At 50.1% G+C, this 21,993-nt stretch overlaps 1 protein-coding gene across 8 annotated transcripts in view; it reads right to left on the reverse strand.

Moving 5' to 3' along the window:
* Nucleotides 1-21,993, reverse strand: part of LOC140390359 (formin-like protein 2) — a 378,101-nt gene that overhangs the window by 148,894 nt on the left and 207,214 nt on the right. For all 8 annotated transcript variants that reach the window (XR_011934621.1, XM_072475506.1, XM_072475489.1 and 5 more), the window contains exon 3: nucleotides 8,417-8,497. Coding sequence is in view for 7 of the 8 variants with exons in the window: in XM_072475506.1 (XP_072331607.1) it covers nucleotides 8,417-8,497 (81 nt within the window). In the remaining variant the exon portion in view is untranslated. The remainder of the gene's footprint in view (nucleotides 1-8,416; nucleotides 8,498-21,993) is intronic.

Here is a 21,993-nt window from a genome sequence, read left to right on the forward strand (position 1 = left end):
ATGCAATTTTGTCCCCCACCCCCCACTGCCAGGGTACCCAGATGGTACTGCGAGGCTGCGTGGGGCACTGCCAGGGTGCCAAGGTGGCAGTGCCTGGGTGGCAGGTTGCCCGTGGTGAGGAATCGGCCCAGGGTGTCCTGCCCTTATGATGTGGGGTGAGGGGGGCGCTCGTGGGCCCCCCAATGAGTAAGTTTGCACGTTGGGGAGGGGGGTCCAAACGCTTTGGTGGGGGGATGAGAGATCGGGCGGCATTTAAAACCAGTGCCCGATCTCTTCGTGCACTGACAAGCAAGTGCAGCCTCGGCAGGCTCTCCCTGCTGAGCCCGCCCCCCCCAAAAAAAGAACAGAGGCCCATTTTTTATTTTATAAACATTTTATTGAGGTATTTATGGTTTTTTAACAACAACAGAAGTAACAGTGGGCGGGATTCTCCCATCGGGCGCCTACGTGCCGACGCTGGCGTAAAAGCGAGAGTGTTTTACTCCGGCGTCAGCACCCGTTCCGAGACCCAATTCTCTGGGCCACAGTGGGCTAGCACGGCGCTGGAGCGGCCCACGCTGCTCCAGCTGCCGATCCCTGCGTGAAGCCGGCACCGCAGGGTCTGCGCATGCGCAGTTGGCCCGGCCCCAACTAGCGCATGCGCAGTGGTCTTCTTCCCCGCGCCGGTCCCGACGCCAAATGGCGCAGGGCTACAGGAGCCGGTGCGGAGGAAAGGAGGCCCCCCCGACAGAGAGGCCAGCTCACCGATCGGTGGGCCCCGATCATGGGCCAGACCACTACCGAGGACCCCCCGGGGTCGGACCCCCCCCCCCTCCCTCCCCCAAGGCCGCCCCGGACTCTTCAACGCCGAGGTTCTGCCGGCTCAGAGGATGTTAGAACGGCGTCGGCGGGACTTGGCTTTTTGGTGATGGGCGCTCGGCCCATCCGGGCTGAAGAATCGGCGTGCTGGCCCGTACCGGAATGTCGGCGCGTCCCCCGACCGGCGCCACGCCGACCACTCCAGCCCCAGTGGCGCCGATTGTCCACTCTGCGAAGAATCAGGGGCGCGATTCTCCGATCCCCCGCCGGATCGGAGAATCGCCGGGGGCTGGCGTGAATCCCGCCCCTGCCAGTTGCCGAAGTCTCCGGCACCGGATATTTGGCGGGGGCGGGAATTGCGCCGTACCGGTTGGCGGGCCCCCTCCGCTCGATTCTCCGGCCCGGATGGGCCGAAGTCCCGCCGCTAAAATGCCTGTCCCGCCGGCGTAAATTAAACCACCTACCTTACCGGCGGGACAAGGCGGCGCGGGCGGGCTCCGGGGTCCTGGGGGGGGGGGTGGGGGCGTGGGGCGATCTGGCCCCGGGGGGTGCCCCCACGGTGGCCTGGCCCGCGATCGGGGCCCACCGATCCGCGGGCGGGCCTGTGCCGTGGGGGCACTCTTTCCCTTCCGCCTCCGCCACGGTCTCCACCATGGCGGAGGCGGAAGAGACTCCCTTCACTGCGCATGCGCGGGAATGCCGTCAGCGGCTGCTGACGCTCCCGCGCATGCGCTGCCCGGGGATGTCATTTCCGCGCCAGCTGGCGGGGGACGAAAGGCTTTTTCCGCCAGCTGGCGGGGCGGAAATTCGTCCGGCGCCGGCCTAGCCCCTCAAGGTTGGGACTCAGCCCCCAAAGATGCGGAGCATTCCGCACCTTTGGGGCGGCGCGGTGCCCGTCTGATTTGCGCCGTTTTGGGCACCAGTCGGCGGACATCGCGCCGTTTCCGGAGAATTTCGCCCCAGGTCCCGGCCTCGGGGCGGCCCGGTGCGATTCGCGTGGCCCGCCGGCGATTCTCCGACCCGGCGGGGGGTCAGAGAATTCCGCCCTGCGTACATACAAATATAAACATAGTGCAAAAGCCATCTTCCTCACTCACAGGTACCACCTTTTCTAACACCCTACTCTAAACTAAACTAACCCCAACTGCTGATGGTTAATTTTCCTCAAACAAGTCGACGAACAGCTGCCACCTCCGGACGAACCCTAACATTGACCCTCTCAAGGCAAACTTGATTTTCTCCAGACAGAGAAAGCTAGCCATGTCAGTTAACCAGGTCTCCGACTTCGGGGCTTTGAGTCCCTCCAAGCTAATAATATCCGTCTCCGGGCTACCAGGGAGGCAATGGCCAGAACGTCTGCCTCTTTCTCCTCCTGCATTCCCGGGTCTTCCGACACTCTGAAAATCGCCACCTCTGGACTCGGTGCCACCCTTGTTTCCAACACCTTGGACTTGACATCCGCAAACCCCTGCCAGAATCCCCTAAACTTCGGGCATTCCCAGAACATATGGACATGGTTCGCTGGTCCTCCCGCACACCTTGCGCACCTATCTGGTACCCCAAAGAACCTGCTCATCTGGGCCACTGTCATGTGAAGCCGGTGAACAACCTCAAACTGTATCAGGCTGAGCCTGGCACATGTTGTGGACACGTTGAGTCTACTCAACACGTCCACCCAAAGACCATCCTCTATCTCTCCTAACTCCTCTTCCCATTTGTGTTTTAGCACCTCAGTCTGCGTTTCCTCTGACCCCATGAGTTCCTTGTAAATGTCAGAAACCCTCCCTTCTCCCACCCACACTCTGGAAACTACCCTGCCCTGTATCCCCCTTGATGGTAGGAGCGGGAAGGTTGAGACCTGTCTGCGTAGGAAGTCCCACGCCTGTAGGTACCTAAACTCATTTCCACCCATCAGTTCAAATTTCTCCTCCAACTCTCTCAGGCTGGGAAAGCACCCCTCTATAAACATACCTCCCATCCTCTCGATCCCTGCTCTCTGCCATCTCCGGAAACAGAATCCCATTTAATAATGGGGTTGTTCTGGTGCTGCGGGCTGCGAGAAACACCCCGCTATTCGCACCCAAATCAGGATTGGTTTTTTTCATTGAATTGCACCCTAAATTACTTACTTAGGTGAAGGGACAGAAGGTAATGCATTTAAGTTTGTCGAGGTGGAAAGGTAAGTGATGGGGAGGACACAGAAAGTTGCGAAGAGATATGGCCAGTTTAAGTGAATGGCAACAAGTTGATGGATGGAGTATCATGCAGGGAACTGTGAACTTATTCACTTTGATTCTAAGAATATTTTTAAAAAGGTAATAATCAAGTGTTGGTGCTAAAAGAGACTTGTGTGTGCTCATACAAGTTTAGCATGCAGGTCCAGCAAGCAATGTGGAAAGCAAATACCACAATTGCCTTTACTGCCTTTACTGCAAGGGGATTACAGACTTCCTGCTACAATTGCCCAGGGTTTTGGTGACACCACAGCTGGAGAATTCCATGTATTTTTGGTCTCCACATTGTAAGAAAGGGTATACATGCAGAGGCTGAGCAATTTGGACTTATAGGGCGGGATTCTCCGCCCCGCCGCGCCATATTTCTGCCTCGACCCGCCGTCAGGATTCTCCGTTACGCCGGCCGGTCAATGGGGTTTCCCATTGTGGGGCAGCCCCATGCCGTCGGGAAACCCCGGGCGCCGGCAAAACGGAGAATCCTGCCGGCGGAGACTCCCACCCATATTCTCTGGAGTTTAGAGGAATGAGAGGTGATCTCATTGAAACATAAAAGGTTCTGAAGGGGTTTGATAGGGTGGACGCTGAGAGATTGTTTCTGCTACTCGGTGGACCTAAAAAACGGGGACACCAATCCAGGATTAGGGGCGAAATTCTCCGGAAACGGCGCGATGTCCGCCGACTGGCACCCAAAACGGCGCCAATCAAACGGGCATCGCGCCGGCCCAAAGGTGCGGAATGCTCCGCATCTTTGGGGGCCGAGCCCCAACATTGAGGGGCTAGGCCGGCGCCGGAGGAATTTCCGCCCCGCCAGCTGGCGGAAACGGCCTTTGTTGCCCCGCCAGCTGGCGTGGAAATGACATCCCCGGGCGGCGCATGCGCGGGAGCGTCAGCGGCCGCTGACAGTTTCCCACGCATGCGCAGTGGAGGGAGTCTCTTCCGCCTCCGCCATGGTGGAGACCGTGGCGGAGGCGGAAGGGAAAGAGTGTCCCACGGCACAGGCCCGCCCGCGGATCGGTGGGCCCCGATCTCGGGCCAGGCCACCGTGGGGGCAACCCCCGGGGCCAGATCGCCCCTCGCCCCCCCCCAGGACCCCGGAGCCCGCCCACGCCGCCTTGTCCCGCCGTTCAAAAGTTGGTTTAATCCACGCCGGCGGGACAGGCAATTTATCGGTGGGACTTCGGCCCATCCGGGCCGGAGAATCGAGCGGGGGGGCCCGCCAACCGGCGCGGCGCGATTCCCGCCCCCGCCGAATCTCCGGTGCCAGAGACTTCGGCAACCGGCAGGGGCGGGATTCACGGCAGCCCCCGGCGATTCTCCGACCCAGCGGGGGGTCGGAGAATGACGCCCAAGGAGTCTATCATTTAGGACTGAGATGAGGAGAAATTACTTCACTCATAGATTGTCAATCTTTGGAATTCCCTACTCCAGAAGGTTGTGGATGCTCCATTGTTGAATACATTCAATGTTGGGATAAGCAAATGTTTGCTCTCTCAGGAATCAAGAGATATGGGGAGGTGGCAGTTGAAACCCTAGATTAGCCATGATCGCATTGTACGGCGGAGCATACTCAAAAGTGTGGAGGCAGGCCTTTTAACCAGCCCAACTTGGCACTTGCGGTGACTTGGAAGGTCTTTTCGCTGTTTCCACACTGTTTCCAGGGGCAGCAGGCCTGACTCCAGTTAGGACCCTGCCAACGAAAATTTGACCTTTCGGGGAAGTTTCTCCTGCGTCTGGTTTGGGGTGTTGGGAATTTTCCTGACTCAGCTGCAGAAATTTGGCCTTTGGATGGGATTATTTGTTGTCAGAGTCGTGAGGATTCCTGGTCACCATGATCAGGTCATGATGGATCATGCCAAACCACTTGACGCACCGTTTGGCACCTAGCAGTGATTGGCTTCGGTGTCCTTATGACCACGGTCCTGCTCACATTCACCTGACAACAAGTGCACTTCCCAGAAAATTAGGAGTTGCCTCTCCCTCAACTATAATTTGAAAGCATGTGCCTCTACGTGCCTCTATCCACTGTTTGTGAAGAAACGGGTGACCTAGGTCCTACATAGAACAGAGAACATAGAACAGTACAGCGCAGAACAGGCCCTTCGGCCCTCGATGTTGTGTCGAGCTTTGTCCGAAACCAAGATATCCCACTCCCTGTCATTCTGGTATGCTCCATGTGCCTATCCAATAGTGAAAATAGTCATATTCCTAAGATTTATAGAAGCCATTCAGAGGGAACTGATAACTTTGAGGATATTAAGTTGAGGAGAAAGATTTTTGTGAGTAAGAGTTCTGCAGTGTGGAGGATCAGTTTTCACATGGTCAAATTAGATTTTAGATAGCACAGGTGGGTCCCAGAGGATGTACGGAATCTGGAAAAGGCAAAAAAAAAGGTCCTGTTGGGAAATATGGAACTTATCATACAGATCTGGAAGATATGATCCTATGCTCTCTCCTAGTGTCTTCAATCTCCTTCCATGCTTTCAGAAACTTCCTCAAAGGCACTTCATTATTATCTTCCATCTTAGATATGAATAAAGACATCAATTGATCAGATTCACTATATTTTCTTAGGACTAGTTTAAAAAAAGGTAATGTTAACAAATTGCCTCTTCCTGACAATAAACTTTATTTATATTACTTCAGGGCGGCACGGTGACACAGTGGTTAGCACTGCTGCTTCACAACTCCAGGGACCCGAGTTCAATTCCGACCTCACTGTCTATGTGGAGTTTGCACTTTCTCCACATGTCTTCGTGGGTTTCCTCCGGGTGCTCCGGTTTCCTCCCACAGTCTAAAGATTTGCAGGTTGGGTGGATTGATCATGCTAAATTGCTCCCTAGTGTCCAAAAGGTTTTGGGGGATTACTGGGATAGGGTGGAGGCGTGGGCTTAAGTAGGGTGCTCTTTCCAAGGGCTGGTGGAAACTCGATGGGCCGAATGGCCTCCTTCAGCACTGTAAATTCTATGATTCAGTCTTTTTCAAAACATCTCTAATTTTGAAGGTGGGAAAAGTGTTAAGAAAGGTTGACAATGAGAACAGGAGCAATATTAAACAGTGGTATTCACTGTGCAAACAAAATAGTTAAATATATCCATTGTAACTCTGAAAACGCAAAATTCATAACCCTTTATTTGAAATTCTATGTAATAGTTGAATGTCCAAGACTCAATTATAACTAAACAAATTAATCATCTTCAGTATCCATTCTAACCCCATTAGGATTAGACAATGGATTCCAAATGACTGTCACATATCTTCATTTCTGATTATCCAAACAATATTTCCACTGAAACAATTAGAGAAATATGCTCAATATTTAATTACAGTTGTTTGCAAAAACATAAAAGGTTAGGTCTATTTTTGGATTACATATGAGAATATTGGATCAAAAATATGATCAAGTACCTTCCACCATACTTGTAAAGACTGTCCACACTACTAACAGCACATTTAAATAGCTTTGCCTTCCACCAGATACCATCCTGGGAATTCTTTTGATAGCTTATAATTTCCATAGAAGTGGCATTCATCTTCAAAATTCAGAGTACATTTCTTCCAGAGTCAAAGCTATTTTACTGACCTCAATACTTCCACACAGTTTCGTATGTTTGTTATCTGTTCATGTGGGTAGATTGCTGTACACTGTGTGGAAATTACATTTTAAATCATCCTCATTGAAGCATATAATGTAGCCCAGCATATAGAATTCTTTTGATATGCTTTCAATTCACACTATGATTACTAAAAGTTGAGTTTTTGTGGGATTTATTTTCACTACATAATAGAAATGTTGAAAGTCCACAACGTATGTGTTTTGTTAAAGGTTTCTGCAAGTGTCAAATTCTTGGCAGCATTCAGTCTTGTTGTGGAACTATATAATATGAAACTCATCCCCATTTATATATGAGGTGAAAAGAAAATATCTACACTTTGTTATATGCTCTGTGTCTTACCCTGTCTGGTTGGCTGACAGAATGTGCCAGCTTCTTCATTTAAACTGGAGGCACATTTAAAAATCAGGAAGATCTAAAGCCAGGATTATTCAAGCTGGAAGAAATTGTTTAGTGCATTTCTCTCATTGGACTATGCTGCAAAAAAACTGCTGATAAAATCCGCACAGGATGCAAGAACATCTGTGCTGACCAAATAAAATATTTTTGGAATCATAGTGAGTTCATGGAACTACTGCTTTTGCAGTAACATTTTATTTTCAATATTCCGATGCTGATTATTTCAATTAACTTGGTAACTTCTGCTTGTCCATTCGCAATTTTAGGTAGTAAACATTTCAGATTTCAGAGTGATGTCCTGTTTTGATCTTTTAAAATATACAAATTGAGATTAATTTTCCAATGCTTTATAGTGGGAAAATAAATTGCACGATTTGATGTACCAAGGTCATCCCACTAAATCAGACTAATGAGTCGGAGTCTTGCATCTGAACTCACAATCTTGTATCCTCCCACGTCAAAAATGGCAATCTCACACCCCACTGCTAATTCCAGCTTTATTGTTTTCATATGGTCTCTCTTGCTGGAGTGTGTGGGAGAAAGAAAAAGCTATATACATGGAGCTTTTCCAGTATTCATTGTGCCTTTGGAAATCTTCCAATAAATCTTGAGGTACTGCAGTTTAAGTACAGGATTTTCACTGTGGATGCGAGATGCTGGCCGCAGCCCTCTCTCCAGAGCGTACTTCTGTTTCTCCTGCACTCCAGCCAGAGAAAGCAAAATACAATCTTAACTCACACCTATGGTCATAGGACTGCTGCAAAGTGGTCGCTGCTTTTGCCTACATTACAATTAGTTTTGTCATTTTCACCCTTCCCACCAAAAAGCTAATTTGACCCAAACTATTTTCGTAAAAGGCCATTTTCTTCTCCAACAGGAAATTGACGTCTTTCATTCTCACAAACAAATGCCGAAAACAGCCACCTAGTAAGTGGTTCAACAATACACCATTGAGCTGAACTGTCACCTTCTTCTTCACCCACAACAGCCAATAGGTAATCAGCTGCCCTGTGTCAACATGGACTATGCAATGTGATAATAAACCTAAAATGCCTGTTCTTGCTCAAAACTGGGGGTACATTGATGATTAGTGTCAAGAAACCAAGAAAATGAATTATGTTTCTTTTGGTAATATTAGCCATATTGCTTATGTACTGGAAGACAAACTGTTGGGGGTTGTAATTATAATAATTAGAGTACGATACAGGGTGACTGCAAGAATCTAAACTAACAGTAAGACAAGATAAAAACATGAACTTGAATGAAACAATAACTCTCCAAGGTTTATAGAAAAGTAAGAGGTGAACTCATTGAGAAAGATATGGCACTAACAATAAAAGTAGTGTAACACTAGTATTTGGAAGTATTGCTTACCTTTCTGGTTACAGCGGGATCAAGATAACCTTTCAATTTCAGAATGTATGTATGTGGTGGATTTTTCACTTCAAATCTTTCCTATATTGAGAGAAACGTTCAAACATTAGCTTGTGCAATCCAACCACTTAAATCTGAAATCACTGAATTTCAAAGAGTTGTCCCTTTGTGTTTTTAATGCACTTCATACTTAAATCTACCCTCCTATTAAAAGATTATGGCCTAGATTTTCACCAAGACAAAAAAGTCTTGCCATCGTGAAGAAAATGGCAGATGAGGACCAAATAAAGTCCTGCCCTCAAACATGGCACTACCATTTGCTCAGTAGCAGGAATGGGCCTGGGTTGGGATTCACACATGCGCATTTCACGGAGGCAGCTGCCGATAGAAATCAGCAGCTCCCTCCCTGCATGTGCGATTTTGGTGTGAGAAGTGTATGAAACCCAATCAGTGCAATTTAGATCTGGCAGGAGCAGATGTGAACTTTGTGAATTTGTTTGGATAGCCACGGTATCCTTTTGGAGATGTATGGGAATCCCTTTGATATGGTCCTGGGACATCTGTGGGGGTGGTCAGGGGTCCTTTGGAAATGCTAAAAGAAGGAATGAACACATATCAAAAGTGCATAAACTCATTAGAACTGTGAAGCTCATTGGAACTGTCAACAACAACTGTCAAAAGTGTAAAGCTGAACTGTCAAAGGAAACTCTCAAGGTATTTAAATCTCCAGTCCTTCAGTACTTGGGCTTCCATTACTGGATTAGTGCTGCATGATTGATTTCACAATCATTATCACAGTGGGGCACCTGCCATTTCAGTTTGATTGACAGCTCCAAGTGGTCATGGATCCTTTAAAATGGGACTATGGGAATGCTTGTTTTTCTAATGGCCGGCAATCTCCGATCCGAGTTCGGCCCAACACCGCTGCCAGCGAGATCGGAGAATCTTGCGTTCAGCCAAAACTCCATTCAGGAATCATAGAAACTCTATAGTGCAGAAGGAGGCCAGTCGGCCCAGCGAGACTGCATCAACCCTCCGAATGAGTACTCCACCTATGCCCACTCCCTCACCCTATCCCAGTGACTCCCTATATTAATCATGGTCAATCCCCTAACCTGCACATCTTTGGACTGTGGGAGAAAAATGTGGGAGGAAACCCGCGCAGACATGGGGAGAAAGTGCAAACTCCACACAGACAGTCACCCAAGGCCGAAATCAAAATGAGTCTCTAGCGTGTGAGGCAGCAGTGCTAACCACTGTGCCATCGAGCCGGAGAACCTCGCCAACGTGAATGGATGGTGAATTCCAGTCAATGGATTAGTGGGCGGGATTCTCCACTCCCGCGCCGAAGTGGCTGCGCCGTCGTGAACGCCGTCGAGGTTCACAACGGCGCGAAACGGCCCCGATCCTGACCGATTCAGGCCCTGACAATGGACTGGGATCAGGGCCGCGTCATGTACACGCGCCAGGCCTTGTCGCCCGCATAAAAGCGGCGCCGCATAGATGACGCGGCCGGCGCCGCATAACGGGCGTCATCCGCGCATGCGCGGGTTGCCCGGCGCCAACCCGCGCATGCGTGGTTGCCGTCCTCTCTAAGCCCGCCCCGCAAGAAGATGTCTGACAAATCTTGCGGGGCTGCGGAAGGAAGGAGGTCCTCCTTCAGAGAGGATGGCCCGACGATCGGTGGGCACCGATCGCGGGCCACCCCACATTTGTGGTACCCCCCCCCGGTGCAGGATCCCCCCTCGCCCCCCCGCAGGCCGCCCCCCCCCAGCGTTCACGCACCGTTCACGACGGCAGCGACCAGGTGTGGACGGCGCCAGGGGGAACCCGCCGTTTTGGTCTGGCCGCTCGGCCCATCCGGGCCTGAGAATAGCGGGGGTGCCGGAGAATCGCCATTTTGGGTGTCTCCCGCGATTTTCCGGCCTGCGGCCTGCGAAACTCGACCGGGCCGTTCCCGCCGCTTGGGAGAATCGTGGGAGGGCGTCGGACCGGCGTCCTGGGAAATATAGGCGGCCCAGGTGATTCTCCCAACCGGCGCAGGAGTGGAGAATCACGCCCTCGCAATTTAAGAGAATGTTAATTGTTGTAAGATACAATGGGAGTTATAGGAATGTACATGTAGTAAATGGGGTTTTATTAATTAGGCATTTGTTAAAAAATATAGACACTTGGAATTTATTTTATTTAATCTCAGCATGGTCTGAGGTCTGTCCATGGTGGATACTGGATGGCTGATATGACATGTGAGGTGTAAGGGCAAAGGGTGGGGTTGGTGGCATGAGTTGGCACTAATTTGGCATAAGGACTATAAAGGACCATAGAGGTGGATGGAGTGGCATAGGTTGACATTTGGGCTATAATAATAATAATCTTTATTGTCACAAGTAGTCTTACATTAATACTGCAATGAAGTTACTGTGAAAAGCCCCTAGTCGCCACATTTCGCCTCCTGTTCGGGTACACGGAGGGAGAATTTAAATGTCCAAATTACACAGCAGCACGACTTTCGGGACTTGTGGGAGGAAACCGGAGCACGCGGGGGAAACCCACAGAGACACAGGGAGAACAAACAGACTCTGCACAGACAGTGACCCAAGACAGGAATCGAACCTGGGACCCTGGAGCTGTGAAGCAACAGTGCTAACCACTGTGCTACTGTGCTGCCCATGGGGTGGACAGAGGGGCATAGTTGGCATGGGGGTAAGTGAGGCCTTGGCAGAGGGGCATTAAATGGCTGGGCTGGTATGGATGGGCATCGGGATTGTGTGGGTGTTTGAGGGGGGGTGATGGCGAAGGGTTGGAGGACAGTTTTATGCTTTTCTAATTTTTCATTAAACTTCAACACAGTCCCGAGCACTGAGGCAGGCCTTCCACCCAGTCCACTTCTGCACACAGTATCCTTTACACTTGTTCTGGAGTCACCCAGCCTGACTCCCATTGGACAGCTCCACCCAGGAATGTTTTGTCAGACGTTTTTAGAAAGGTTCATGGAGCCTGAAATTCTCCCAACTCTCTGCACGCGATGCACAAGGGTAAATCTAGGCCTAAACTGATGTTTATAACTAACTTGATGCAGTGCACATTAATCCCCATGAAAATTACCAAATTACCCTCAGTGAGCAGCATTTTGTAATCGTGTTGCATCTATGTTCAAAAAGGGAACAAGGAAAAAGATGGAAAATTATAGGCCTATTAGCCTAACCTCGGTTGTTGGCAAGATTCTAGAATCCATTGTTAAGGATGAGATTTCTAAATTCTTGGAAGTGCAGGGTCGGATTAGGACAAGTCAGCATGGATTTAGTAAGGGGAGGTCGTGCCTGACAAACCTGTTAGAGTTCTTTGAAGAGATAACAAATAGGTTAGACCAAGGAGAGCCAATGGATGTTATCTATCTTGACTTCCAAAAGGCCTTTGATAAGGTGCCTCACGGGAGACTGCTGAGTAAAATAAGGGCCCATGGTATTCGAGGCAAGGTACTAACATGGATTGACGATTGGCTGTCAGGCAGAAGGCAGAGAGTTGGGATAAAAGGTTCTTTTTCGGAATGGCAACCGGTGACGAGTGGTGTCCCGCAGGGTTCAGTGTTGGGGCCACAGCTGTTCTCTTTATATATTAACGATCTAGATGACGGGACTGGGGGCATTCTGGCTAAGTTTGCCGATGATACAAAGATAGGTGGAGGGGCAGGTAGTATGGAGGAGGTGGGGAGGCTGCAGAAAGATTTAGACAGTTTAGGAGAGTGGTCCAAGAAATGGCTGATGAAATTCAACGTGGGCAAGTGCGAGGTCTTGCACTTTGGAAAAAACAATAGAGGCATGGACTATTTTCTAAACGGTGACAAAATTCATAATGCTGAAGTGTTTAAGGTTTTCGGGCAATTCGGCCCTTTTTGGACTGCCCAAGAATAAAACCCAGAGACTGTAAACTGGACACTTTTCAGCCAAGGGAACGTAACCAAATTTCCCAGCAGGCTTGGTCCGCTGAGCCGAGTAGGGGCATAGGTATTTACAAACCCCCCCCCCCCCCCCCCCCAGGAGCTACAAGGAAGAAGGAGCCAGACAACTAGATAAGATTAAAACACAGACAAAGGGGCACGGGAATACACAAGGGGCCTGCCTGCAAGCAGGACAATGGGATGGTCATAGCCCCATGCAGATGTAAATGACTTGGCCTCCACCAGAGCAGAATCCAATCAACACCCCATCAACATAGCAGCGATCTCCGGAGCAGATGGAAGACTTTGAAAATCTTCACAAGGGAGCTCAACCTCATCATCTCAAAAAGCAGACTGGAGGCGGACCTAGGGGAGGTACTCCCATCTTGACAGGTCTGACCGGCTCAAAGGGGGCAGGACCAGCGGGAACTTTAAACCTTATGGATTCAATGCAAAAGGGGCTGGCCGAACACAGGAAAAAGCCAGGTAAAACGGATATCAAAGGGGCTGTGTTTCGATTGAGGGTCTCTTGGCTTGACCTCTCCACCTTCGACTTGACCTCTCGCAGCCTGTGACCGTAAGTACCCTGCAGCAGCTTGCGAAACTCCCGGGACTTTGATAGTGGTTGAGGCTTTGGGGAAGGGGGCTTGATTTGTGTTTTGTGCCATTGCTAAACTTGTGTAACAATAAGATTTTACGTTGTGTCCGTTATAGTACTTCTTGAATAGACTTAGTTTGTGTTAGAGTTTAAGATTTTATTATAATTTCTTCTGTTGGATGATTTTGACCTGGGTTTTGCAATAAACCTCGATTTGCTGATAATTGGAGTCGTTTCAATTCTTCAATCTCTCACCAGCGATCTCTGACCAAGTCATTGTTAAGATATTCCTCACCTTAATTCCGGGGTCGAGAATCTAGGGTCATCTTGGACGATTCGAACCCGTTCACTCAGGACAGGCTGCTGGTTAGGTAATAAACAGCAGTGTCCTATTCTCTCTCTTGGGAAAGCTACTCCAGCGAAGTAGGAACCGGGTGGGTGTTGCACCACCGGCAAGAGAGAGAATCACCTGGGCATTGGTGGGGGTCTGGATATCTGTGTGATATAAGCCTCAGGCTTCCGGTTAGGGATAAACGGCAGGCTTGATTCAGTGCTCTCTCCCGTGGAGGTGTCCCAGTGCGGCATCCCCTGGCCTCTGAAGTTTCAGTGCCAGCTGGAGAGAGACACACACAGATACTCAAATCCCAGATATCGGCCCAGTAGTGGAGTAGCAGAGATGGAACCCTCTACAAGTGCAAAGGGACTTGGGAGTCCTAGTCCAGGATTCTCTAAAGGTAAACTTGCAGGTTGAGTCCGTAATTAAGAAAGCAAATGCAATGTTGTCATTCATCTCAAGAGGCTTGGAATATAAAAGCAGGGATGTACTTCTGAAGCTTTATAAAGCATTAGTTAGGCCCCATTTAGAATACTGTGAGCAATTTTGGGCCCCACACCTCAGGAAGGACATACTGGCACTGGAGCGGGTCCAGCGGAGATTCACACGGATGATCCCAGGAACGGTAGGCCTAACATACGATGAACGTCTGGGGATCCTGGGATTATATTCATTGGAGTTTAGGAGGTTGAGGGGAGATCTAATAGAAACTTACAAGATAATGAATGGCTTAGATAGGGTGGATGTAGGGAAGTTGTTTCCATTAGCAGGGAAGACTAGGACCCGGGGGCACAGCCTTAGAATAAAAGGGAGTCACTTTAGAACAGAGATGAGGAGAAATTTCTTTAGCCAGAGAGTGGTGGGTCTGTGGAATTCATTGCCACAATTCATTGCGGTGGAGGCCGGAACGTTGAGTGTCTTTAAGACAGAAGTTGATAAATTCTTGATTTCTTGAGGAATTAAGGGCTATGGAGAGAGAGCGGGTAAATGGAGTTGAAATCAGCCATGATTGAATGGCGGAGTGGACTCGATGGGCCGAATGGCCTTACTTCCGCTCCTATGTCTTATGGTCTTATTAGTTAGCAAATAGTTGTTGCATTTCAAACTCAATCAAAATACCAGAACCAACAACATATCTGTGATCTCAATGCAGAATACAAACTAAAGCACGTTCAACACAACTTTCACTAAGAGTCTAAGCATTAGATGACACCAGTATTTTATATAGTTTCATGGGCACAAATGTCAAGTATTGATGGCCAAGGTTAACAAGTTGTTTTTAAGATCATCACCACCACGTCAAATTCTGTCCTCCATAGTAGTTTCCAGAAGAAGCAGGGCGAATATGTAAGCAATTAGAAGCATGAATCATAATGAACTTTCCTCTCCAACTCAGAACAAGTGAAGTCAATTTTAAATGCTGTACCACTGCCGCCAACCCATCACAGGCCAGGGACTGAATCTGGGATTTTCTGGTCTGTTAGGTTTAACTACTTGCTGAACACTAACCACTGAAGGAGCCATATAATGATTTAGTGCCAGGAAAAGTCTACACAGTACTATTACAGACCAAGTGATTTTTGTATTGTACGTAATCCCTCCAAATTTACATTCCTACCCATGAGGCATGCATGCAGTCTTCATCCATGAATAGCAAAAGCTGTTTTAGTAAGTCAGTTTCTGCGTGTACAGGGTTAATATATGGCACAGATTTTGCAATGGAATGTATGATACTCCTTGGTTAACTCTGAACATTATCACAGATCTGTGTAATAACATATATATTGTATGTATAGTGTGTCATTATTATCTTCATGTTTTTATTAAGTCACTCACTATATGATAATTCTGGTCCTTTGGAAAAGGATGAATTAGGGGAAGTGATTGCAAAAAAAAAAAAACCTCTTACTCAAACATTTATCTTTTAAGGTATTGTGTTTTAAAACTCACATGTGTTGCATATTGCAAGTGGCAAGACCCTTAGGGCTAAGTGTGAGACTTGTTATGGAAAAACTATATTGACTGCCTAGGGGTGGGCCTGCAGATGCGTGGGGCCCGAGCTGGTGACTGGCCCAAGAAAGGTGATGGCTGATCGGGGGAAGGGGGGGGGCGAGAAGCTCCCCAACCAGGCTGATCACATGGAACGTTAGAGGGCTAAATGGGCCGGTGAAGAGGGCACGCGTGTTCGCGCATTTGAGGGGATTGAAGGCGGACGTGGCAATGTTACAAGAGACGCACCTTAGGGTAACCGATCAAATTAGATTAAGGGAGGGATGGGTCGGACAGGTTTTTCACTCAGGCTTGACTCTAAGACTAGAGGGGTCACGATCCTGATTAATAAACAAGTGTCATCCGAGGCGGGAAGAATAGTTGCGGATGTGGGAGGCCGTTACATCATGGTTAGTCGGAAGCTGGAAGGGCTGCCGGTAGTACTAGTAAATGTGTACGCGCCAAATTGGGATGATGTGGAGTTCATAAGGAGGATGTTGGGGAAGATCCTGGCCCTGGATTCGCATAAGTTGGTCATGGGGAGAGAACTTCAACACAGTCATTGAGCAAAGGCTAGACCGGTCGAGCTCAAGGACAGGCAGGGTGCCAGCCATGGCAAAGAAGCTAAAGGGGTTTATGGAGCAGATGGGGGGGGTGGACCCATGGAGCTTTGGGCGGCCGATAGCGAAGGAGTTCTCCTTTTGCTCACACATGCATAAAGTGTACTCCTGGATCGACTTATTCATCTTGAACAGGGCGTTACTGACGGGGGTAGCGGACACTGAGTATTCAGCGATCACGGTCTCGGATCATGCCCCGCACTGGGTGGACCTACAGGTGAGCAAGGAGGGTGGCCAACGCCCGCACTGGAGATTGGATGTCGGACTGTTAGCGGATGAGGAGATGTGCGGGCAGGTGAGGAAATGTATCTGCAAGTTAATGATATGGGGGAAGATTCGGCTGCAATGGTCTGGGAGGCACTGAAGGCGGTGGTTAGAGGGGAGCTGATCTCGATACGGGCCCACAGGGAGAAGGTAGAGAGCAGAGACGGACCGACTGATAAGGGAAATACTTCAGGTTGACAGGAGATATGCGGAGACCCCAGAGCCAGGGCTTTTAAGGGAACGATGGAGGCTACAGGCGGAGTTTGGCTTGTTAACTACAGGGAAGGCGGTGGAGCAGCTAAGGAAGGCGAGGGGAGTGATATATGAATATGGAAAGAAGGCCAGCAGAAAGCTCGCGCAGCAGCTTAGAAAGAGGGAGGCAGCCAGGGAGATTGGGAAAGTAAGGGACAGGGAGATTCAGCAGGGGTTAATAAGGCGTTTAAGGAGTTTTATAGCAGGCTCTATGAATCGGAACCCCCAGCTGGGCCGGAGGGGATGAGGCAATTCTTAGGGGATCTGAGGTTCCCAAAGGTGGACGGGGGTTGGTAGAAGGGCTGGGGACCCCGATCGGATTGGAGGAAATAGCAGAGAGGCTGAAGGCCATGCAGACAGGTAAAGCCCCGGGACCGGACGGGTACGCAGTGGAGCTTTATACAAAGTTCTCTGGGATATTGGGGTCGCTGTTGATGAGGACATTTAATGAGGCAAGGGAGCATTGGGTGCTTCCCCCGACGATATCACAGGCCACGATCTCACTGATCCTGAAGCGGGACAAGGACCCGGAGCTATGCGGGTCCTACAGACCGATCTCCCTACTAAATGTAGACGCCAAACTGTTGGCCAAAATCTTGTCCTCGAGGATTGAAGACTGCGTTCCGGACGTGATTCGGGAGGACCAGACGGGATTCGTTAAGGGTAGGCAGTTGGCGGCCAACATTAGAAGGCTGCTGAATGTGATCATGATGCCCCCAGAGGGTAGGGATGTGCAGGTAGTGGTCGCAATGGACGCAGAGAATGCATTTGATTGGGTGGAATGGATCTATCTGTGGGAGGTGCTGGAGCGGTTTGGGTTTGGACGGGGTTTCATTGACTGAGTTAGGTTGCTGTATCAGGTGTCCGTGGCGAGTGTACGGACGAACAGGTAAACATCGGGCTATTTTAGGCTGCACCGGGGGACGAGGCAGGGATGCCCCTCTCCCCACTGCTGTTTGCGCTGGCCATAGAACCATTGACAATTCCGCTGAGAACCTCAAGGGGCTGGAAGGGGCTGGTTCGGGGAGGGGTGCAACACAGAGTCTCGCTATAAGCAAACGACCAGCTCCTATATGTTTTGGACCAACTAGAAGGGATGGAAGAAATTATGAGGATTCTGGGGGAATTTGGCCGGTTTTCGGGTTATAAATTGAACATGAGGAAAAGTGAGATGTTCGCAATCCAGGCAAGCGGGCAGGCGAGGCAATTGAGGGAGCTCCCATTTAGAGTGGTAAGGGGAAGCTTTCGATATCTAGGCATCCAGGTGGCACTGGAATGGGAACGGTTACATAAACTAATTTTGACCCGACTAGTAGACCAAATGAAGGAAGATTTCCAAAGGTGCTTTCTCTGTCTGGAGAAAATCAAGTTCGCCTTGAGAGGGCCAATGTCAGGGTTCGTCCGGAGGTGGCAGCCGTTCGTCGACTTCTTTGGGAAAATTAACCGTCTGCCGAAGCGGGGGGGGTTGGGGTTTAGTTTAGTTTAGATTAGGGGGTTAGAAAGGTGGGATCTGTGAGGGAGGAAGACGGCCTTTGCACTATGTTTATATTTATCATCATAGATTATCATAGAATTTACAGTGCAGAAGGAGGCCATTCGGCCCATCGAGTCTGCACCGGCTCTTGGAAAGAGCACCCTACCCAAGGTCAACACCGCCACCCTATCCCCATAACCCAGTAACCCCATCCAACACTAAGGGAAATTTTGGACACTAAGGGCAATTTATCATGGCCAATCCACCTAACCCGCACATCTTTGGACTGTGGGAGGAAACCGAAGCACCCGGAGGAAACCCACACACACACGGGGAGGATGTGCAGACTCCGCACAGACAGTGACCCAAGCCAGAATCGAACCTGGGACCCTGGAGCTGTGAAGCAGTTGTGCTATCCACAAGGCTACCATGCTGCACCTCAGTCAATTGCCTGAGGTGGGCCAGGCCACCGTGGGGGCACCCCCCGGGGTCTGATCGCCCCGCGCCCCCCCGCCCCCCCCCCCAGAACCCCGGAGCCCGCCCACGCCGCCTTGTCCCGCCGGTAAATAGGTATTCTAATTTACGCCGGCGGGACAGGCAATTTATCGGCGGGACTTCGGCCCGTCCGGGCCGGAGAATCGAGCGAGGGGGCCCGCCAACCGGCGCGACTCGATTACCGCCCCCGCCGAATATCCGGTACCGGAGACTTCGGCAACCGGCGGGGGCGGGATTCACGTTGGGGGGTCGGAGAATGACGCCCTATATTACACAAACATCAGCTTGGATGGGATTTTCCAGCCCTGTCGCACTGGGGGTGGGGCCAGGGCCAGAAAATGCAGTGAGCAGCTCAAATATCCATTGCATTTAGCGGGACTGGAAAACCTCGTCAGTGGTAGGGGCTGCAAATTCCACCCCACTAAACAGTACACAATCTGATTCCACTGCAGGGTTTGCTTCACTTCATTTTTTTCAAGCTCCGCTGGACCTTAGAGCAATAGAACAGCCAACATCCACAGCCCTGGAATAGTGAATTACATTTTCCTAATGGGTCTTTGCAAATCTGTTAATATGATCACACTGTGATTTTAAAAGAGCCTGTACCACTTACCTTTTTTTCAAAATTAATTATCTATTTTGAACAACAAAAAATGTATTTGGTACACAGCAGACACCTTTCCAACAGAGAACAAACTAAAGGGCAGCACGGTAGCACAGGTGGCTAGCACTGTGGCTTCACAGCGCCAGGATCCCAGGTTCAATTCCCCGCTAGGTCACTGTCTGTGCGGAGTCTGTACGTTCTCCCCGTGTGTGCGTGGGTTTCCTCCGGGTGCTCCGGTTTCCTCCCACAGTCCAAAGACATGCAGGTTAGGTGGATTGGCCATGAGAAATTGCCCTTAGTGACCAAAAAGGTTTGGAGGGGGTTATTGGATTACGGGGATAGGGTGGAAGTGGGTCGGTGCAGACTCAATGGGCCGAATGGCTTCCTTCTGCACTGTCTGTGTTAAAGCTCTCTGGAAGGCCAAGTACAAGATGGTAAAGCAAGCCTTTGAAAGCAAAGGTCCATAATTCTGTTGCAAACCAAGCCGAATATAGAAAGTGCAGAGGAGATCCAAAAAGGAAAAAAGAGGGGAAAGTGAGATTCTGAGAATGGATTAAAAGGGAAACAAAAGTCTTTTGTAAATATATAAATAGTAAAGGGGTAGGCAAATGAAAGGTGAAGCTGACTTTAATCCTAAAATATCATCTTTGGAGGAAGTGCACATGGCTGAAGTACAAAATTAAAATTCCGTTACTCGAGAAGAGCATATTGCTAATGTTGTACTAAAGGAGGGAGTAGCAGTTATATAGTTAGGATAGGAATAGGTAAAGAAGAGGGGCGGTTTCTCCATCCCGCCACACCTGTAGGTAGAAACGTCACCTGGGTAAATGTTGGGTTGGTGTTTCAATTGGGTTTTTGTGCACATAGACTTTCAAAAGGTATTTAACAAAGGTGTTACCAAATAATAGACTTGTAAGCAAAATTTCAGCTCAAAGGATTAAAAGGGCAGTTGCAGTATGGATACCCAATTAGCTAAGGGACAGAAAGCAGAGAATAGTAGTGAAGAACTGGGGCGGGATTCTCCCCTACCCGGTGGGGCGGGCCGTACCGGTGCCAAGGAGTGGCGTGCACCACTCCAGCATTGGGCCGCCCGAAAGGTGCGGAATCCTCCGCACCTTCAGGGGCTAGGCCGGCGCCGGCGGGGTTGGCACCGTGCCAGCCGGCGCTGAAGGGCTTGGCGCCACACCAACCGGCGCCGAAGGGCCTCCGCCGGCCGGCGCGAGCTGGCGCATGTGTGGGAGCGCCAGCGTGTGTTGGCACCATCCCAGCACATGCGCAGGTGGGTTCTTCTCCGTGCCGACCATGGCGGACCGTTACAGCCGGCCGGCGCGGAGGGAAAGAGTGATCCCATGGCACAGGCCCGCCTGCGGATCGGTGGCCCCGATCCCAGGCCAGGCCACCGTGGGGGACCCCCCCCCCCCCCCCAACAACCCCCCCCAACCCCCACCCCCCCCCCCGGGCCAGATTCCCCACGCACCCCCCAGAAAACCCCGCAGGCCACCCGCACAGCCAGGTCCCACCGGTACAGACGTGGTGTATTTTACGCCGGCGGTTACCGCCGAAAACGGGCGACCACTCGGCCCATCGCGGGCCTGAGAATCACTGGGGGGGGGGGCGCTGCCAACGGCCCCTGACCGGTGCGCCGCGATTCCCGCCCCTGCCAAAAAAACGGCACCGGAGAATCCGGCAGCCAGAGTCGGGGCGGGATTCATGCCGCCCCCCGGCGATTCTCCGGCCCGGTGGGGGGGGTCGGAGAATCCTGCCCCTGATTTTTAGACTGTAAACAAGTCCCCAGTGGTCAGTTTTGGAACTGTTGAATGTTTTGCCACACATTGGCTTGGATTTGCTATGAAGCGGCAATCATCATCGGATTGTCACTCCACTCCAACCTTTCAAGACTGATGGTGCTCCGCATTTCTGGCCAGGTTCTTTGAGACTGTCTTTTTCAGAAATGCAGGGCATACAGTTCCATGGACAACTCCGTCGCAATGCTACATTATCAGGGAGAACGTGAGCCACTTTCCCCCTTACAGCACTAGCTGCCCCTTTACGCGACCATAGCTACAATAAGGTAAGTTTAAATGTCCTGGGTGATTGTTATTGAATGGTTGAGTGGATGAATGAGTAAATAGACAGGGTCATGGGTAAGGTGCTAGGTGGATAGGGTGGCAGGTAGGTGGGTGGGGAGGGTGAAAGGTGTGTGAGGTGGTGGAGGGTGGTTGAGGTGGCATGTGACAGGTGGGGAGGCAGTAAGTAGGTAGGATGAATTATGCAGACGAGTCATATGGACTCGAAACCTTAACTTTGTTTCTCTCTCCACAGATGCTGCCAGACCTGCTGAGTTTATCCAGCATTATTTCAACTTTACAGCATTTGTAATATTTCACTTTTCTAGAAGTTCCTAGTTTATTTTCAGTGAGAATATTTTGCTGTGATTAACTGCTTAGCCTGCTCGATGACAACACTATTGCTGGGCACTGGAGATCCTTTACAGTTGACGCCCCCAGGAACTGTGAAATCCACACAACAGAGGTCCCCAGATCTTTCTGGAAAGCTTTCATCAATGATCTGCAATGGTCCCCTTCACTCCGCTGCTGGGAAAGTCCAGGCCAGCATATTTAATTCTGGGCACCAAACTTTAGAAAGGAGGTCAAGTTCTGAGAGGGAGTGCAAAAGAAGAGATTTATTGGAGCTGATTCCTGGGAGAAAAACTTCAATTAACTTCGAGGGACTGGAGAAACTATCGTTATTCTTCCTAAAAGAGAAAGGATTAATAGCAGATTTGATGGAGTGTTCAAAATCCTGCCAGCCTTTGATAGAGTTAAGTGGAAGATGGATCAGTAAACAGAGGACACAGATTTAACGTGATCAGCAAAAGAGCCAGTGGCAGCATAAGGAAGCATTATTTTTGAAACGCAGCAAATTGTGATCTGGAATACAGCATCTGAATCTGTGGTCGCAGCAGATTCAGCTGTAGCTTTTGTCGTGTTATTCACCCTGGGGTAACACG

This window comes from Scyliorhinus torazame, chromosome 2, assembly GCF_047496885.1.
Source record: "Scyliorhinus torazame isolate Kashiwa2021f chromosome 2, sScyTor2.1, whole genome shotgun sequence".
Taxonomy (NCBI): domain Eukaryota; kingdom Metazoa; phylum Chordata; class Chondrichthyes; order Carcharhiniformes; family Scyliorhinidae; genus Scyliorhinus; species Scyliorhinus torazame.